Genomic DNA, 21,081 nt, shown 5'->3' with positions numbered 1-21,081 from the left:
GTTTCCTATTTTGTCCCAGCACAACCACTCACTTGACAAAATTGCACTATTTTCTTCAACATGACATCTTCAATTTGTTTCCAATGCTAATAAAACTGTAGCAGAGAAAGTGATTCAGCACAAGGCTTCTCTGGTTGTGAACACAGAATCTGCAGGTTATGTCTGACATATTCTGTCCAAAAAATTATTGCGTTAAAAATTGAAGCCCATCCAAATTTATTGATTTGCTACTGCTTCAAAAAATCAATAATTAAATAGACTACCAAGCACTGATTTGATCCACATTACAATTTATCTTGTGTCTAATTGCACTTGATAATTTGGAGAGCCAGGAGCCAGACTTTAAAAAAAGATATAATTTTGGAGAGGAATGAGGGGATTGTCATTTGAACTAAAGAAGCTCATTACTTAAATAAAGGCATGAGCAATATGCAATCAAAAATAGAGACCATCAAGTTTGTGACATGTTCACCTAACTTCCCCACAAAAGGATCTATCAGGGAAGATAGACACAAAATGCTGGAGTAACTCAGCGGGACAGCAGTATCTCTGGAGAGAAGGAAGGGGGACATTTTGGGTCGAGGCCCTTCTTATTATTAAAGTACTGCATTTAGGACCGCATGCAAAGAGAGGTATTTAAAATGTAACAAGTACCTGGCATAACAGTAGGAGCTATAGCAGGATGATCCATGTCCATGTTTTCCTTATTTTCTGCATTTTTCTTGAGTGTTCGGGTTTTAGTTGGGAGCAGGGGTAACTGAAAGTGTTGCGCGATTCCAGTTGAAGAGGCACTTTTTCCAAGTTCTTCTGCAACTTCTGCCAGAGGAAAAGAAGCACTAACATTTGAATATTTGGTATTAGTCTTTATGGTTTATAAACTTATATAACTCTTCACATTCTACCTATGCATATATCTATCTTTTATCTTATTTCTCTATAATCTCAGATTTACTGAAAAGTAATTTTTGCTGTTGATTATATAACCATATAACAATTACAGCACGGAAACAGGCCATCTCGGCCCAACAAGTCCGTGCCGAACACATATTTTCCCCTAGTCCCATCTACCTGCACTCAGACCATAACCCTCCATTCCTTTCCCATCCATATAACTATCCAATTCATTTTTAAATTATAAAATCGAACCTGCCTCCACCACTTCCACTGGAAGCTCATTCCACACAGCTACCACTCTCTGAGTAAAGAAGTTCCCCGTCATGTTACCCCTAAACTTCTGTCCCTTAATTCTGAAGTCATTTCCTCTTGTTTGAATCTTCCCTACTCTCAATGGGAAAAGCTTATCCACGTCAACTCTGTCTATCCCTCTCATCATTTTAAAGACCTCTATCGTCCCCCCTTAACCTTCTGCGCTCCAAAGAATAAAGACCTAGCTTATTCAGCCTTTCTCTGTAACTTAGTTGCTGAAACCCAGGCAACATTCTATTGTTGCTCATGCTTTTATTTAAATTGCTCATACTTATTTAAGTAATGAGCTTCTTTAGGCAACATTATAAATGTGCATCAGCAACTATGTATGTGGAGCCACTGAGTACAAGTATAAGCCTACTATTTTCACCGGCAACGTCCGTCCTGCTTAAAGAAAACGCAGTTTGATATTAGTTGGCAATATGTTTACTTGAAACAGGAACACTAATACGGTATTAGTGTTCTGCAGAAAACATTAGCAAGATGCAATATCTTACCTTCTGAAATGCTGGAGTCGTGGAACATGGTCTCAAATGCTTGATGGATCTCGGCAAACAGTGGCCGTTCCATTGGATTCCACTGCCAACCTAACAAATTAAAGCAGACACATTTAACATAATATGCCCCTTCAACACACATTAGAAATTAATTCTTGCTTTTTGAGTAGCAGTGGTACTCTCATGCTACCACAAACCACTAAATTTGAAGGTCAAATGATGTTACTGCCTATTTCTACATGAAATTCATGACAAATGGTTCCATGTTAGGGTGGTGAGTTTGCCAAATTCACATACGCACATTTTTATCTTCTATTTAATTGTCTTTGAGGAAATTACTCCACAGAATTATAAGTCTAATCTAAATGGAACTGCATTCCATGGAATATTTCTAATCTAAATGGAACTGCATTCCATGGAACTGGGAAGGGTTATGATGACACAGTGTTCAATATGTCACAAGAACTATTGAATATCAGAGGTATGACCAGAATACTTATCTCACAATATCGTAATAGAATTTACATTTTGATAATAACTTGGTAACTTGATTTCATCAAATATTAAGGATCATTGGTTTGTAACGAGACAGTCACATTTCATTTCATGTGAATACGCTAAGGGTCACGGTGATATGGGAGTAAAATGTGACTCCTGCTGATTTAAAATACATTTGCATTATTAATAGCTTACAGAAATAATGGAAACATCTACCTTAACTATTATCAAAACATATTACTTACATGATCTCATCAATTCATAGACTTTGGGGGGACAGCCCTCGGGTTGCTCCATTCTGTATCCCTTCTCAAGTAAGTCATAGACCTGTGACAGATCAATTCCTGGGTATGGAGACATCCCATATGTAGCAATTTCCCATAGTAGCACTCCAAATGCTGCGTAAAATGGAAAGGTGGACAATTTAATAATTATTCTAAGTCAACACGTGTAACAATTACCTGCATCCATTGTTAATACAGTTTCATGAGGTATTTGATGCCTTCCAAAATCAATTTGATAAACATATCGTCAGCAGCACATTGCCTGTGCTTGCTGCAATCCCATGTGTTGTTAAGTACAAACTAAGCTTTTTCAGATTTACTGGTGTTGTATTTGGTGTTTAAGATCAACTTGATCCAAAACTGGAAAGGCCTTGCACTATGGCAAGACCCCTTGCAGCATAATGCTGTTAGTTGGGTGGGCCAGAATAAGAATCAAGCCTGCCAAGGTCTATGAATAATTCTGCATGTGTTTGACAGTCAAAAGCATTAAAAAAGTATTACAAATTCATGAAAGAACCAAATTTAAAAACAAATTACAATTTAAGCTAACACAATGGAAAAAAAAACACACATCACTTTACACCATGAACCCAATACTTGGTAGCCCGAAAGTTGAGAATTGCTTGTATTTCCATGGGGAACTTCCAGCACTCCTAACTAAATTCTGGAACAATGTCTACTTAGTCAGATCGGGGTATTAAATCATAACACAAATATATTCTACAGATTAAACTAAACGAATAATTTAACCAAATGACTAATGGATTCGATTAACACTTTAAAATCTCAATTGTTGTCTTTATTTTGATCTTGTTATCATAAATTCTTAAAATTTAACCACTGCTAGGAGAACCTTTGCAAAAAACAACACATGTATTGGATATTATTCTTAATTATTTCTACCAGGATCACATCTTGTAATTAAAAAAATAAACCGTGATAATAAATTTTGCCAATAGGGATAGAATCTGGCAAAGGTTGTTGTAAAAGAATATTAAGAACAAACTGCTTTTTATCTCCAATGATCCAAAATAATAATTGGTTTGGATTTTAATCAGTTTTAAAGGTGAGGGATAAAGTTCAGCCCAATTCAGCTTCTCAATTAGGCAATTTAGTTTTCCAATGTAATGCTTATTAAACACATTGCAATACATACCCCATACATCCGATTTTATTGAGAAGGTGTTGTAGGCAAGGCTTTCCGGTGCAGTCCATTTAATTGGGAATTTAGCTCCAGCATGAGCAGTGTATGTATCACCAGTCATTAATCTGCTCAGACCAAAGTCTGCAACTTTTACCACATGATTTTCACCAACAAGGCAGTTACGAGCAGCAAGGTCTCTGAAATGAAGAGACAAAATCAATGTCAAAATATCCATACAGGTGAATAATAGATTTCATCTCCAACATGGTAAATAACATGGTGCTTCTGAAAGCGTGCTTTGTATTCTAAAGAATGCCTGACCTGTGAATGAAGTTCTTTTTCTCCAGATATTCCATGGCAGAGGAGATCTGTGTAGCCATGTACAAGAGCACCACAGCATTCACCTCCTCCCGGTTGCACTCACGTAGATAGTCCAGTAAATTCCCATGAGGCATGTACTCTGTAACAATGTAAAATGGGGGTTCCAAAGTACAAACACCTAAAGATACAGAAAGGCACATTATTTCCACTGATATTCAACTTAGTTGAACACAATCTCCAGTTTTTATTTGATATTACATTACACATATTTAATTGCCAAAACTCATTAAGACAAACTATATATGTGATTTCTTTTATAACCTAGATTGTCCCAAAGTATCTCACAGAAAAGAAAGAACTGTTTGATTTGTAGACATTATTATAGGAAATCCCACAGCCGATTTGCACTTTAACATTGGTCACAAACAGCAGTAGGATATTGAACAGATTATTTTGCATGAATATGCAGAGTGATTTAAAAAACAAAAGAAAATATCAATGGGGACCTTTCCCAGCAGTTTTGAGTAGAATCGTGGTATATTTTACCTCATTACAAGATCCCAGTTGTGCATTGCAGGTTTCAGAGCAAGACATTTCTGACAGGGTAATATGCCATCAGTTCCATGCCAAAATGCCAGCAAAGCTCAAGATTCAAATCAGAAAAGCGTAGATTCATATAACACAGAAACAGTTCAGTTCTTCGTGTCTGTGCTGACCATCTAGCACATGTTAAACAAGACAGTATTGTCAAACATAGTGAGAAAGCCTGACTCCAGCACGTAGGCCATGCATTCCAGGTCGCAATCAGCCTCTGGATGAACAATTCATCCTCAGATCATCTCTAAACATTTTATCAATTTTCCTACATCTATGTCCTCTAGTTTTAGACACTTCCAATGGAACTTAAATCCATAATCTTCTGACTCAGTGGTATCAATATTCTTGTGAAGAAAATACAGCATTCATATTCTGCCCCACATCAACAACTCAATTAAGTCACATTGCTAATTACAGAAATTAAGCCACAGCCTGAAATGTTTGCACGATGCACCATGAGTAGAATATACATGTTAATAAATCCCTTGATTATAATCACTGGAGAAATTATTCATCATTTGCAAATTAATGTTTTTTATTCGTTTGGGAAAAGGAAAGCAGGGTAGAGCTTAATAAGCGCTCAGAAAAAGTGGCGAACTGCACTGTTGTTAATACAGGGCTGCTACCCACTGGAAGAGAAAAGACTTAAAAAAACACTTACCCAACAGTTGTACTAAGTTTGGGTGTTTAATTTCTTTCATTACAGCAGCTTCTTTCAGAAATTCCTCCACCTCCATCGTGTCCTCCTTCCACAAAAAAAAGAAAGTATTGTTAACATAAGACACCGAACATAATTGTAATTACACACACACACATTCAGAGTATACCACAAATATCACAATCTTTTCTGCTGTACATCATTTTGTTGCAACAATTTACATTCTTTTTGTTCTCTTGGTCTACCATATACCATGCAGTAACTATAACTATATATTGATATTCATATTTGTTTATTATACTCATACAATGAAACACGTTGTTTTGCTCGCTATCCACGCAGTTCATACCATATACGAGTGCAATCACACCACATCAGTGCAACAGGTAATGCAAAAAGAGAAGAAAAACTGTGCAGAGCATCACACTACAGCTGCAGAGAAAGTGCAGATAATAAAATGTGCAAGGATTGCAATATGATAGATTGGGAATACTACCAGTAGGCCATTTGGCCCTTCAAGCCAGCACCGCCATTCACTGTGATCATGGCTGATCATCCACAATCAGTACCCCCGTTCCTGCCTTCTCCCCATATCCCCCAACTCCGCTATCTTCAAGAGCCCTATCTAGCTCCCTCTTGAAAGCATCCAGAGAACTGGCCTCCACCACCCTCTTGAGGCAGAGAATTCCACAGACTCACGACTGTGTAAAAAAGAGTTTCCTTATCTCCGTTCTAAATGGCTTACCCCATTCTAATAATCTAGCTTGAATCTGATGATATGTGCTCTCATGCCTTTTTATCTTCTGCCCAATGGGTGAGGGGAAAAAAGAGAATGATCAGGTTATGAGAGGTCTTTGGTTATGTTAAGGCTGGTTTGTGCGATGAACTGCACTGCATCCACATGTGTGTTATTTATTAGAGCTTGCAAGATCACTAGCTGAATATAAATGAACGAACTGGTTTTGCACTTGTCAGATTTGACTGGACTTTATCAAGCACTACTGGCCTGTGCTTTCAACAGCTAAAAGTGCTTTGTCTTTCAAGACCATCCTAGAATACAAAGATGACTCACTGCTTCTCTTTTCTACTGACAGTGACCGTGTTAAGCTATTCTTCTATCGCCTCCATTCTTACCACTAAGAACAAGTATGAGGAGTTCATGGAAGAAGAGAAATGTCCTCTATTTATATCAATCAATGCCATCATCATCGCTGCTCCGAGAAACTGTTTGAACTTCAATGATCAATTTTGGAGCTCAGATTCACGCCCCCTCCAAGATTCATATTTGTTTCTTACAAACATCACCTAAAAAACCAACCTTGGTAAACTCGTCTGCTGCCGCAATACACATCCACGTTGATATTACATTTAGACTTGACCATTCTACACATTCCTGGTCAACACCCCTTTCCATAAACTTGCCACCCAAAACAATGCTGTTTTTGTTCTGATTCATCCTTGGTTACTGCTCATCCCTGCATTTAGTTATGCCATTACTCAATGCCCAAAGCACTGGAAATCACTCACATTTTTCTGGCTCTTTCTCTTCATTCCTTAAACTCTACTTTTCCCATCTACTCTGATCTCTCTTGTGGCTGCTCTTTTCCGCTGTTCCAGGTGTGGACTCCTATATATCGGTGAGACCAAGCACAGGCTCGGCGATCCTTTCGCTGAACACCGTCGCTCAGCTTGCCTAAACCTACATGATCTCCCAGTTGCTGAACACTTTAACACCCCCTCCCATTCCCAGACTGACCTTTTTTCTATCCTGGGCCTCCTCCACTGTCAGAGTAAGGGCCAATGCCAATTGGAGGAACAGCACATATTTCACTTGGGCACCTTACAAATCAGTAGTATGAATTTCAACTTCTCAACTTCAAGTAACCCTTGCTTTCCCTCTCACTCATTTTAGTTCTCTGACAAGTCTGACTGTCCCCTAGATTTAATTTTATCTTTGTATGCTTCGTTGTCACTTTCTCCCAGCTAACAATGATCTATTCTAAATTTTCTTTGATCTTCGTGCTTCATGAAGTCTCGTTTTCACACCTTACCCATCTATATCTCTGTCTTCCTCTCCCGACTCTGTCTGAAGAAGGGTCTCAACCCAAAACGTCACCCATTCCTTCTATCTAGAGATGCCGACTGTCCCGCTGAGTTACTCCAGCATTTTGTGTCCATCTTCAGTGTAAACCAGCATCTGCACAGTTCCTACACAGTTCGTCTGCTCTTTTTCAATGTTTAATAATTCTGCTATAAAGACTTTGTTATATTAAAAAGACAGGTTAAATGGAAGTTATGATGGCTATTGGAAAACTAGCCAAAAGTGTGCACTGGTTCATCTGTATGTTGAACACTCAGCAGATGAGGGGATGGGCTGGATCACCTCTCTAGGACATAGTTATTTTGTGCTCGCAATCTGTTACTTACGCCTTCTACTTAAACATTGCAGAACAACTACTTGAAGGTAGGTAATGGAAAAGATTCAAGGATATACTGAAAAATTGCATCACCCACTGACTCTTGAAAGTGCCTGATCCATGATTGTACAGTAAGTATTGCTTGTCACCAGACAGAAACTACACCAATCAAAATCGAAAAAAAAATTCTCTTAACAATATATATGCAGGGGAATATGGGTCACTTTGCCGGACAGACGGACGGACGCACGCACGCACACACACACCTTCCTTTACCAGCCCGTTATGCAGGCAGGGAACAGGAAGGCACTATTATTTGACCCTTTAAAAGAACAGGTCATAAATACCTTCAGTGTTTTAACTGCTACGGTAAGACTATACTTCTTCCAAACTCCAACGTACACCTCTCCGTACTGCCCTCCACCCAGTTTATGTTTCATGGTGATGTCAGTGCGTTCCATCTCCCACTTGTCATGTATGGGAGAAACTCCGTAAACAGTGGGCTTGTTGCATTTTGGAGCAGGATAGTGCAGGGTTGTGACCAGCCCATCGGCCACAGTGGAATGGTGATGAACAAGTTCCGCCAATGTGTTAAAGCGACTCTCCGCTGTTACATACACCTGAAAAAAATGAAAGAGTCACGTATAGGGTTGCTTTTTCTGCAAAGATCTAGGTTGTTAAACAAGAAACATCCCAAAATTTCAGGGCACTGTATGAGGACCTACACTGTATGAGGACCTACATGGGTACCTGGATGAAAGGGCACGAAGATTAGTGGTGCCGATTTGCATGATTTAATTCTATTACAATTTGAAAGCAGGGCCTTTCTGCAAAATTGTGACGACAGACTTCACTGTGATTTGTTTCTTGTCTGGGCAGGTCAGTGAATCCCTGAATAATGCAGACCAGATATAGAGCAAACTGGCAAAGTGAAACAATGTCGAGATTATTACTGGAGTAAATAAATCCAAGCATGGCAGTGAATCACCCCGCCTTAAAATAAATATTTCTTAATATTCTATACTAGACTAAGTGGGACCCGTTGGGTCCCTGTCACACGGGAGGCCTGGTCCTCCAACGCAACCCGTTCCCCAATGCAATATTCCACCACTCACCCGTTCCCCCAATGCAACTCGTCCCAGCGCAATATTGCACCACTCATGCAAAGCCCACAACTGCGCAGGCACGTCTCATGTCCTCATTCCCCAGCACTCCCTCCCCCTCCTCTTTACCCTCCCTCTTATTTTTCCTCTCCTCCTCCCCTCCCTCTCCTTTCCCCTAACCTCTGTCCAGCACTCCCTCCATAACTATCCCTCACTCCTCATTCTCTATCCCCCCCATTATCCCTCCTGACCTCCCCCACTGCCCTCCTCTCCCTCTATTCCCCACTCCCTACCTCCCCCACCTCTCCCTCTATTCCCCCGCCATCCCCTCTCCTCACCTCCCCCACTTTCCCCCTCTCCCTTAATCCCCTCAATCCCCCCACTTTCCCTCCTCACCTCCCCAGGATCTTTCCCCTCTCCCCCTCCCCTCCCTCACCTCACCCTCCCTCTCCTTTCCCCTACCCACAGTGACTCCCTCACTCCATCCATAAAAAGCAGCATCTGCAGTTCCTTCCTCCACAGGTCATTCATTGTTAGCTGTGGTTTAGATCCTGTTGACTTGACGATTGGACCAGTTTGCAGAGTGAGTGTGTGTGTGTGTATGTGTGTGTGTGTGTGTCTCAAAATGCACGCAAACTGCTCGGCCACCCTGCAACCCGACTCTCCCTCTGCTCACTCCCCGCCCTGTCCGTCCGCTTCTGCCGCTCGAGCTGTCCCCGCCCTGCCCACCCGCCTACCTGCTCGCTGCCGGGCGAGAGAGGAGTTTGTGAGTGAGGCGGGACAGGCAGAAAGGGGCATCGCCATCCCAGCCATGGCATTGACCAACTGGAGAAGTGACCAATCTGCATGGTGCTGAGTGAAGGAATCTGCGCATGCGCGCTTTTAAAGATTTTTAAACCTCGATAACTTTTACAATTTACCACCGATCGGAACAAAACTTGTTGCACTCGTAGCACAGGAGAACGGTGTGTAACCTGGCGAAAAATCATAGCGCTATCTCGTACCATTTTTGCGTAAATAGAAAAACCGCGCAAACCGGAAGAGCACAAGATCAGTGTTTTAGTTATATATTATATATAGATTCAGGTTAAAGGTGAAATGTGTTCAATATTGGCATGGCTAGCAATGTCTTCAGTAGCCACAGGTGAGGTCTGCTGGACTGGAGATAAGCTCATGTTGTTCCTTTATGTAAGTGATTGAGAGAATCCAGAGAGGGGCCGGTGAACCTCACGTCAGCGGTAGAGAAGCTATTGCAGAGGACACTTGGGAAAGGATTTACATCAAAGGTTTCAAAGGTCTTTTATTGTCACGTGTACCAATTAAGGTACAGTGATATGTGAATTACCAAACAGACATTACGAAAAAAAGCAACAAGACACGCAATTACATAAAATTTAACATAAACAACCACCACAGGGGATTCCCCACATTCCTCACTGTGATGGAAGGCAAAAAAGTTCCATCTTCTTCCTCTTTATTCTCCTGCGGTTGGGGCAGTCGAATCAGCCGTCGGGGCGATCGAACTCCCGCATTCGGTGGTCGAAGCCCCCGCGTCGGAGCAATTGTAGTTCCAGCGTTGAGGCGGTCGAAGCACCTGCGGCTTGGAGATCCCCGAAGTCGGTCTCTAACCAGATGTTAAAGTCCGCAGGCCCCACGGTTGGAGCTCCCGGTCGATCTCCAGCAACTCCTCGATGTTAGGCCGAGATACGATACGGAAAAAAATCGCATCTCTGTCGAGCTAAGATTTTTTTTAATTTCCCCAACCCCCCCCCCCCCCCCCAACATAAAACAAGCTAAAGAACACTAAAAACATACATTTAACATACTATTTAACCAACAAGAAGGAAGGGACAGACAGAATGTTGGCGAGGCAGCCACTGAGTTTGGAGGATAATGGGTTAATTACGGGCAGTCATCATGGCTTTGTTCATGGCAGGCCACATCTAACTAACTTTTTTAAGTTTTTTGAGGAGGCGATGAAGGTGATCAGTTAGGGCAGGGCAGATGTTGCCTCTGTGGAGTTCAAAAGTCTAAAATCTCCAAATGATGTCAATAGTTTTACACATGAGAATTTCAGCAGTGGCTGCCCATTTAGCAACAGTATCTGGGTGGGACGAGTGCACACATCACAATGATACCTTTTGTTAGTCAAGTCTTAGAACTTTCTTAAAATAGCCAAGTGGATGACTCATTTTCATGCCAATGACTTCGTAAGCAGCTCGTGACTATACAATTGCTTCAAGTGTAAGACGACAGCTTCACAAATGCTGCCAGCTTGTCATAACCACTTCTTTCAATTTATTGGCCAAGCTAAAATAAAACTATCAAATCTGCAGATGGAAATCTAAATGGTGAAAAACAAGTCACTTTGAGTGCTCAAAGCAGCAATCTGCTATTTTACATTGCCTGGTTGCTGCAAACAACCTGCCAGCTATGTAAATGAGATCTTTAAGAAAGAACTGCAGATGCTCGAAAAATCAAAGGTAGACAAAAAATGCTGGAGAAACTCAGCAGGTGAGGCAGCATCTATGGAGAGAAGGAATCGGCGACGTTTCGGGTCAAGACCCTTCTTCAGACTGATGTCGGGGGGTGCAGAAAAAAGAAAGGAAGTAGGCGGAGACAGCAAAACTTGTGGGAGAACTGGGAAGGTGGAGGGGAAGGAGGGAGAAAGCAAGGGCTATCTAAAATTAGAGGTCAATGTTCATACCACTGGGGTGTAAACTACCCAAGCGAAATATGAGGTGCTGTTCTTCACGGCAAATGGAACTGTCAGGAGATACCTCAGGGAAGGAATGTATTACTTAAAACGCAGTACTTACTACCAACAGCAACGTGTTACTTCACTTTTTGAAACTGCTCACATGTCACCTGGGAGTGCCTGCATTTTGTAACATTCGAACGATACTGCATACCTTTCACCTGATCCTCTTTTAGGACAGGCATGATTTACGAAGTCATTGACGTACAGAAAATACTTTCAGAACCCAAAGACAGAACATTGAATCATTTGCTTTTACAATAATCCTGAAATTTTACAGCTGCTGCATGTCATTGTATCTTCTTTGAAAGTGGATCATGAATTCCTTCAGAATTCTATGTAATCCACTGCATCAATTCTGATATTTCACGAATGGTGGAATATCCAGATATATGTCAGTATGCTCTTTTTTATCCCCATAATGTAAAATTTGATAACATATTTCAAAATTATACAGATTCAGAAGGCAAAAGTTCAAGTTCAAGTTCAAGTGAGTTTATTGTCATGTGTCCCTGTATAGGACAATGAAATTCTTGCTTTGCTTAAGCACACAGAAAATAGTAGGCATTTACTACAAAACTGATAAATGTGTCCATATACCATGATATAAATATATACACACATGAATAAATAAACTGGTAGTGCAAATAACAGAAAGTGGTTGCTAATAATCAGAGTTTTGTCCGAGCCAGGTTTAATAACCTGATGGCTGAGGGGAAGTAGCTATTCCTGAACCTAGTTGTTGCAGTCTTCAGGCTCCTGTACCTTCTACCTGAAGGTAGCAGGGAGATCAGTGTGTGGCCAGGATGGTGTGGGTCTTTGATGATACTGCCAGCCTTTTTGAGGCAGCGACTGCGATAAATCCCCTCGATGGAAGGAAGGTCAGAGCCGATGATGGACTGGGCAGTGTTTACTACTTTTTGTAATCTTTTCCTCTCCAGGGCGCTCAAATTTCCGAACCAAGCCACGATGCAACCGGTCAGTATGCTCTCGACTGTGCACCTGTAGAAGTTAGAGAGAGTCTTCCTTGACAATCCGACTCTCCGTAATCTTCTCAGGAAGTAGAGGCGCTGATGAGCTTTTTTGATAATTGCGTTCGTGTTCTCGGACCAGGAAAGATCTTCAGAGATGTGCACCCCCAGGAATTTGAAGTTCTTGACCCTTTCAACCATCGACCCGTTGATATAAATGGGGCTGTGGGTCCCCCTCCTACTCCTTCCAAAGTCCACAATCAGTTCCTTGGTTTTGCTGGTGTTCAGGGCCAGGTTATTGCGCTGGCACCATATGGACAGTTGCTCGATCTCTCTTCTGTACTCTGACTCATCCCCATCAGTGATACGCCCCACAATAGTGGTGTAATCAGCGAACTTGATGATGGAGTTCGCACTGTGGTTCGCTACGCAGTCATGGGTATAGAGTGAGTACAGCAGGGGGCTGAGCACGCAGCCTTGAGGTGCTCCCGTGCTGATTGTTATTGAGGCTGACACATTTCCACCAATACGAACAGTCTGTGGTCTGTGGACGAGGAAGTCGAGGATCCAGTTGCAGAGGTATGCGCAGAGACCCAGTTCTGCGAGTTTGGTAACCAGTTTGGAGGGGATGATTGTGTTAAATGCCGAGCTGTAATCAATGAATAACAGCCTGACATATGAGTTTTTGTTGTCCAAGTGGTCCAGTGCGGAGTGGAGGGCCAGCGAGATCGCATCCACCGTTGATCTGTTGTGGCGGTATGCGAACTGCAGTGGGTCCAGGTTTTTGTCGATGTAGGAGTTGATTTGCTCCATGATCAACCTCTCAAAGCACTTCATCACCACCGGCGTTAGTGCCACTGGTCGATAGTCATTGAGGCACGTCACCTTACTCTTCTTGGGCACCGGTATAATTGATGCCCTTTTAAAGCAGGTGGGGACCTCAGACCTCAGAAGTGAGAGGTTGAAAATGTCCGTAAAAACTCCCGCCAGTTGGTCCGCACAGGTTTTTAGAACACGGCCGGGTATACCATCAGGTCCAGGTGCTTTTCGGGGGTTCACCCCTCTGAAGGATTTCCTGACATCGGCCTCTGTGACTGAGACTGAAATGCCATCACAGCGAATGGGGGATCGAGAAGGCACATCAGTATTCTCCCTGTCAAAGCGTGCGTAAAACGCATTGAGCTCGTCAGGGAGTGATGTTACACCGGCATTCGAGCTGCCTCCTGGTTTTGCCTTGTAGGAGGTGATTGCATTCAGACCCTGCCACAGCTGCCGAACATCTGTCTCGTCCTCCAGTTTGGAGCAGAAGTCCCTTTTGGCCTTTTTGATGGCCTTACCAAGGTCGTATCTGGTCTTCATGTAGGCCACTGTATCGTTGGATGTGAATGCCCTGTGTCTGGACTTCAGGAGAGTACGGATCTCATAGTTCATCCAAGGTTTCTGATTGGGAAACACTCGGAAGGTTTTTGTAGGGATGCAGTCCTCCACACATTTCTTTATGAAGTCTGTAACGACTGTGGCATATTCGTTCAAGTCCGTTGCCGAGTCCTTGAACATTGCCCAGTCTACAGACTCCAAACAGTCCTGGAGTTGTTCTTCTGCCCCCCCCGACCAGCTCTGTGCTGTCCTCACTTCTGGGGGTGCGCTCTTTAATTGCTGCTTGTAGGCAGGAAGAAGCAGCACCGCGGTATGGTCGGACTTACCGAAGTGAGGGCGAGGGATAGAACGATAGGCATTCTTGATGGTGGTGTAGCAGTGGTCGAGGGTGTTAGGTCCTCTGGTGCAGCAGGAGACATGTTGGTGGAAGTTGGGGAGTGATTTCTTGAGGTTCGCCTTATTGAAGTCCCCAGCAATGGTGGTAAATGCCTCGGGGTAAGACGTCTGGTGTTTGTTGACCACGGCATGCAGCTCCTCCAGTGCCAGACGGACGTCTGCCTGGGGTGGGATGTAGACCGCGGTCAGGATAACGGAGGTGAATTCTCTCGGGAGGTAGAAGGGACGGCACTTCACCGCCAGATGTTCGAGGTGTGGAGAGCAGGAGTTGGACAGGACTGCCACGTCGGAACACCACGCAGAGTTGACCATGAGGCAGACGCCCCCTCCTCTCCCTTTCCCAGATGCCAGGGTACGGTCCATGCGGTGGATGGAGAACCCTTCAGGCTGGACCGCTGAGTCTGGGGAGCTGGGGGTGAGCCATGTCTCTGTGAAACAGAACACAGAGCATTCCCTCAGCTCCCTTTGATAAAGCAGTCTTGCCCTTAAGTCCTCCACTTTGTTTTCAAGGGACTGTACATTAGCCAGTAGGATAGTAGGGAGAGGGGGCCGAAGGCCCCTGCGCTTCATTCTGACCTGAAGTCCTGCCCGACGGCCACGTTTCCGGACACAATGGAGGCTTCAAGGAGAAAAACAAGTACAGGTATACCACCGATTTTCTAGGAACTGAATTACCAGGCACCTCCTTTAATGAGTTCATACATGATAGGAGCAGAATTGGACCATTCGGCCCATTAGGTCTACTCCGCCATCCAATCATGGCTGAGCTATCTTCCCCTCTTAACCCCATTCTCCTCTCTTCTCCCCATAACCCCGCCACCCACACTTATCAAGAATCTATTTATCTTTGCCTTAAAAAATATCCATTGACTTGGCCTCCACAGCCTTCTGCAGCAATGGATTCCAGAGATTCACCACCCTCTGGACAAAATGACGATATGGAAACGATTCTTTATAGCAGCAGTATACGAGTGCTCGTCTTCCCCATGTCTTTACTTTTCCACTCACTCGCTGAGTGGTGCTCTCACATTCCCTCTGTCCTTGTAGTCCTTCAACATCCACCTCCAGCACCCCACCCCCAACACTCATCTCTATCTTTTCCTGTTGGAACACCTGAACAACACGCAAGCCAATTTTTGTGTTGTTCCCTTATGCAGCTGTGCCTCTGACCCACTGCGTGGTACCTGGACCAGGGCATTGTTGGAAGCTCGAGCTGAGGGATTGACGCTGTCATGGCAGCACAAGGCCGAGGAACAAGAAGAGGATCTATCCGCTGTGACCCAAATAATATTTTTTCTCTCATGTTTGTTTTAAAAATCTGATTGGGAGCGTGTACGAGTCTCACAGCTGCGAGTTGCTCAATTCGAGATCAAGTGGGCTCAGCTCAGGGCCGAAGAGAGTCCAGCAAAGAAGTCCCTAAACAGCAGTAGAGCCCGGTTTGCAGTGCACATTTACTTTACGTTTTGTGCCGGTGACTGTGCTCTCATGTCTCCCATCTTCTCCCTTCTTTGGATAAATCGATATGCCGAGCAGGAACAATAGCCAGCATTATTATTATTATTGTGAATTATTATCACGTGACCTCCGTTGGTCGAGTAAACGGATAATCCGGAAAGGCTCTTAGTTTATTACCAATACCAACTTGTGCAATTTCTGGTAATAGGGAAAAGGGCAGGCAAGTGTATAACCGAAAGCAAACAAAGTAAGGAAAGAGAAAGGACATGCAGACAGATTTACAACTGACCTTGGCATCGTGTGTAGTGTTGATTCTGTAGTGGTAAACTCGGCCCTCGTAGCGGAGGGATATTGATAGTTGTCCTGGACTGCTTTCGCTTTCTCGAACAAGAAAGCTTCCATTGATAAGGCTACTCAGCAGGTATTCAGCAGCACTACGTGAGACAGGACCATGGTACCAGGAATGCTTTTCCAGACTATTAACAGGCGTAATATAATTGCTGGGGACCCATCCTTGGCCATTCTTTGAGCGCACCTCACACCATTCACCATTCTGGTTATAGCACAGTACACGCAGCTTTTCACCTGTTGAATTAGGAATGAAATCCTGATGAAATACTCAAGTAACTTCCTTGATCCTCAGTAATATCTGTTTTATTTCTGCAGTCAGGTAAAAAAAAGATTTAATACCTATCACACATACAATGATATTAAAACCAAACACAGGACTTGTAGTTGTTTGATACATCCTTGTATAAAGTTATGGCATCATTTCTACATATCCTTACATATCTTTTCACTGGTCCTGCTATCTCCTTTGCAAATATAAAGGAAATGCTCTCTCAATTTGTGGAGAGAATTTTATAACATTTTATAAATTTTGATTAAATAGGTTCCATGATAATATATTAATTAAATCATCTGTGAATCTGTGGAATTCTCTGCCACAGAAGGCAGTGGAGGCCAATTCACTGGACGTTTTCAAGAGAGTTAAATTTAGCTCTTAGGGCTAAGGGAATCAAGGGATATGGGGAGAAGGCAGTAATGGGGTACTGATTTTGGATGATCAGCCGATCATATTGAAAGGCGGTGTTGACTCGAAGGCCTTCTCCTGTACTTTCTTTTAATGTTTCCATCCCTTTTACCAACATCCATCGAAATTTGGCCACACTTAGCAATGTTAATTCTCCTCCAACCATCTGCAATAAACCCATCCTCATTGGACATGTCACCTATATGTTCCAGTTGTTGGCCATCTCAACCAGTTTACCCACTGGGAGTATGTATAACTTTTCACGTTAGAGATCTCAATCTAATATCCACTAAATCTAATATCCACTAAATAAAATAATTTTGGAATAGTTCCCTCTATCTATCAAATTTGGAGGTAAATTCTAGATAGTGCATCAATCTTATAATCAGCTTTGGCTGTCTATAACCATCCTATTCAACCACCGCCAATTTAGAACACCAAGCACTGCAATTTAGAAGGATTCAAGAAACATAAACTGTACTCTCTGTGTAGTTTGATGGGATATGCAAGGCACTTTGTTCCAGTGGAGGCAAACAAAGTAAAGGCGCTCCCCAGGTTACAAAGGGGTTCTGTTAAACCTGAACAGTTTGCAACTTGGAAATTTGGCTGCCTGGCAATATATTTAAATAGAAGCATAGGCCAGCCAAGGGCAACATCAAGTTAAAACAGACTCAACAGTCTGTTTGATGTTGCCCTTGGCTGGCCTATGCTTATGTTAGGGCGGTCATGGTGGTGCAGTGGTAGAGCTACTGCCTTACAGCGAATGCAGCACCGGAGACCCGGATTCGAGTGTACGGAGTTTGTACGTTCTCCCCGTGACCTGTGTGGGTTTTCTCGGAGATCTTCGGTTTCCTCCCACACTCCAAAGACGTAGAGGTTTGTAGGTTAATTGGCTTGGTAAATGTAAAAATCGTCCCTTGTGTGTGGAGATAGCGTTAGTGTGCGGGGATCGCTGGCCGACGGGACCCGGTGGGCCGAATGGCCTATTTCCGCACTGTAGCTCTAAACTAAACTAAACTAAAAACAATTCAGATATTGTTGCGGCCTGACAAAACACAGGGCAGTAGATGCCTGTAGCCATACAGCAGCTGGCAAACCCACCCTCCTGGTGGCCCAAATGCACAGGCTGTACATTAATTGAGTGTTCGTATCCTTGGGACAACTTCAAATAGATCAAAAATTAAAATATATTTTACATGACCAAAAGTTTCCAATCAACTAAAAATCCCAAAGAAAATTATCTCAGCTGACAGAACTCTAGTACGAGGCACAACTGCAGTTGGAAAAAAAACACGTTCAATCCTAGGGAAAAAAAATAGATGTTTCCAATTGCTGATGAAGATTTACATCCCATCAGTCTCAGCTGGATTTAAATTCTGGTCCCTAAGATCTATAGGAAATACTAAACCATTTTGTCCCTTTCACCACTTAACAGACCATGGCCCAAAATGTAATGCATGCAACTTGTCACCTAGTTAAGCAGGTCCCACATTTACCTGGTATATGTGAAGAACACTTGACGGATGATAGGTTTTTGACCCTTATTGATATGGTCATGTTCTAGGATAAGGCTCCTTCCAGCACCAGCACCAGCACATTATGTAATTAGGGCATGTATATCTGCCCTTAAAACTGCTGAATAAATCCTTTGACAGACAAAGTAATGCCACGACTTTTCCATCCATCAAAGTTCTTAACACTTGTATTCATATACTTTCAAAACTAATTAATAAAAGAGAATCAGAAAAGGCCTCATCATTGGAACTAACACTGCAAATACAAAACATAACTTGCTCTTACCTTTCTTTCCAGCAGCTACAAGATCTCCAATTCAAACAAACTGGCTTGCAGATTAAGTGCCAATACTGACCAGCGAAGAATCTGCAAATAGATTCCCCAACTTAAATGCTGGGGAGTTCCAGCAAGCTCATGCTGTGCGTCGTGACAGATTTGCCTGAGGAACCTGTCAGCAAGTTATCAACTTTTACATTGAAATTTGCACATGAAGTTCTGAACCTGTGGTGTGTCATCTGGGGAGCTGCCTGCATTTTAAGCAGCAAGTCCCAGGCTAGCATCTTTACACCTATGTTTAGTTGCTTTGCCCAGATTAAAAGGTACAGTTAAATGAAGCGGATTGTACAAATGAAATTCTGCCAATTAGCTCAGAACATCATTCATGTTTGTGGCTCAGGGAAAAGGTTTTTCACTGTACCTCGGTACACGTGACAATAAATTAAAATAAACAAAGTTGTACTTGTGCAGTGAGAAATTAATTATTCAAACCAGACAAAATATTCAAGTGGAATTAAGATCTCTATCCAGAATTTATCATGTTGTTCTGCTACTAGTTTAAAGCTGCTGTCCTACCTCTAAAAAGAATATCTGTGTAGATAGCAATGGCAGCTGGCAAGTCTTACATAAATTTGTGCCTTCTCGTTTTAAGCGTTGGAAGATTGCAACTTTTTACATCTAAACCTCCAAGAGCAACGTGCTTTTAATGCTTTATCAGATTTTCCTCAATCAATTTCAAAACACACAGTAAGTAGTATATCATGCCAGTCCTCCCAAATACATTTAAACAAAGTGCTGGAGTAACTTGGTGGGTCTATCTCAGACACATCTCTCCCCTTTCTTAATCTCTCTGTCTCCATCGCAGGGAACAGAATATCGACTGATGTCGACCACAAACGTACCTACTCCCAGTTATCTGGACTACACTTCCTCCCATGCTGCCTCAAGCAAAGATGCTACCCCCCGCTCTGAAATTTTCCATTTCCACCAAAACTCCATCAAGGCTTTTATTCTAAAATATCTGAGAAGTCCTGTTTCTTTCGTAAACGTGGTTTCCACCCTGCTGTCATAGATGGGATTTGTCACCCTGCATCTCCACTGTGCCCCATAGTTTGGCTCTCTCCATCCCCCCTCCCCCAGACGGATCAAGGATAGAGTTTCCCTGGTCCTCACCTTAGTGTCTGCATCCAACACATCATCGTAGGATATTTCCGTCACCCCTAACATGATTCCACCACCAGTCACATCTTTCCATGCCCACACTTTTTTGCCTTCTGCACAGACCACTCCCTATGCATCTCCTTGGTTCACTCATCCCTTCTCACCCAAAATATCCCTTCCCAGGTACTGTCCCCTGCAACTGCAAGAGATGCAACACATGTCCCGATACCTCCTCCCTTACCTACATGCAGCGACTCCAGCAGTGCTTCCAGGTGATTAACGTGCACATAGAATCTCATCGACTGCATCCGGCGTTCCCAATATGGCCTCCTGTACATCGGCGAGATCAAGCATAGACTTGCCGACCGTTACGCCGAAAACTGGCACCCGGTCTGCCAAGTCTACTGGAACTGTCGGTTGCTAACCACTTTAACTCTTCTTCCCTTCCCATATTATCCACACACAAACTGGAGGAACAGCACCTGATTTTCAACTGGGATAACTTACAACACCAAGGTATGAACAATAAATTCTGCTATTTTCTCACACCTATTTCTTCAGTCTTCCTCCCCTCCCAGGTACATTCCTTCCTTCCTTCACAATTCACAACTCTTCAATTGTTTTGTCGCACATCTGTCTTTTCATCTCTGACCTTTGTCCAATCATCTGCCTATCAACCCCCCTCCCACCCCTCACCTGTATCTACCTATTACCTGCCTGGCTTTGTCCTGCCCCTCCTCTCTCCCGGCTTGTTCCGTCCCCCTCCACACACCCCCCCCCCCCCCTTCCCCCCCGCCACATCCACAATCATGCTGGTGGGGTTCTGTCCCAAACTATCACCTGCAATGTTCTCCAGAGATGCTCCCTGACCCACTGAGTTACTCCAGCACTGTGCGTATTTTTTTAATAAACCAGCGTCCGCAGTACCTTGTTACAACAAGTTAATTCTATAGTTCATTTAAGGAAATTAACTGATTGTCTCAGGCATACAGCATTTAGGTTAGCTATGCATGCAGCGACAGAATTAGATGGGCTGGTAGCCACGATGCAGTGACAGAACTAACATAATATTTGTTCTGTCGTGTAACAGGAAATAATATAGCTTTCAAAGTGGCATTGTCTCTTCTAATCTCAAAATTAGATGAGTGCTGATACCTGTGTTCGTCTAATTCTGGCTTTTTGGCCTTTCCTCAATTTTAATCAATCATTGACAGATACCAACATCCAAGCTTCTGATTCGTCTCTCTCCTTTAAATTGCACCTTAAAACCAACGTCTTTGGCCAAACCTACTGTCAGGCCTACAAACTGTTCAGTTTAGGAAGCAAATTTTTACTGCAGTAAGATGCCGATAGCAATACAAATGTTATTGATGTTTCTCTCTCACTGGCAGTCCCTGAGGATTGAAGATGACTT

The 21,081-nt window shown here is 43.0% G+C and overlaps 1 protein-coding gene across 5 annotated transcripts in view; it reads right to left on the bottom strand.

Annotated features, from left to right (window-relative positions):
• Positions 1–21,081, bottom strand: part of abl2 (ABL proto-oncogene 2, non-receptor tyrosine kinase) — a 94,383-nt gene that overhangs the window by 6,527 nt on the left and 66,775 nt on the right. For all 5 annotated transcript variants that reach the window (XM_033028147.1, XM_033028149.1, XM_033028150.1 and 2 more), the window contains exons 3-10: positions 15,972–16,267; positions 7,970–8,242; positions 5,209–5,293; positions 3,951–4,128; positions 3,642–3,826; positions 2,447–2,599; positions 1,704–1,793; positions 655–816 (exon numbers count right to left, since the gene is read on the bottom strand). In XM_033028147.1, coding sequence (XP_032884038.1) covers positions 655–816; positions 1,704–1,793; positions 2,447–2,599; positions 3,642–3,826; positions 3,951–4,128; positions 5,209–5,293; positions 7,970–8,242; positions 15,972–16,267 — 1,422 coding nt within the window. The remainder of the gene's footprint in view (positions 1–654; positions 817–1,703; positions 1,794–2,446; positions 2,600–3,641; positions 3,827–3,950; positions 4,129–5,208; positions 5,294–7,969; positions 8,243–15,971; positions 16,268–21,081) is intronic.

This window comes from Amblyraja radiata, chromosome 10 (genome assembly GCF_010909765.2).
Source record: "Amblyraja radiata isolate CabotCenter1 chromosome 10, sAmbRad1.1.pri, whole genome shotgun sequence".
Lineage (NCBI taxonomy): Eukaryota > Metazoa > Chordata > Chondrichthyes > Rajiformes > Rajidae > Amblyraja > Amblyraja radiata.
This window is presented reverse-complemented; position numbering and strand designations above follow the sequence as displayed.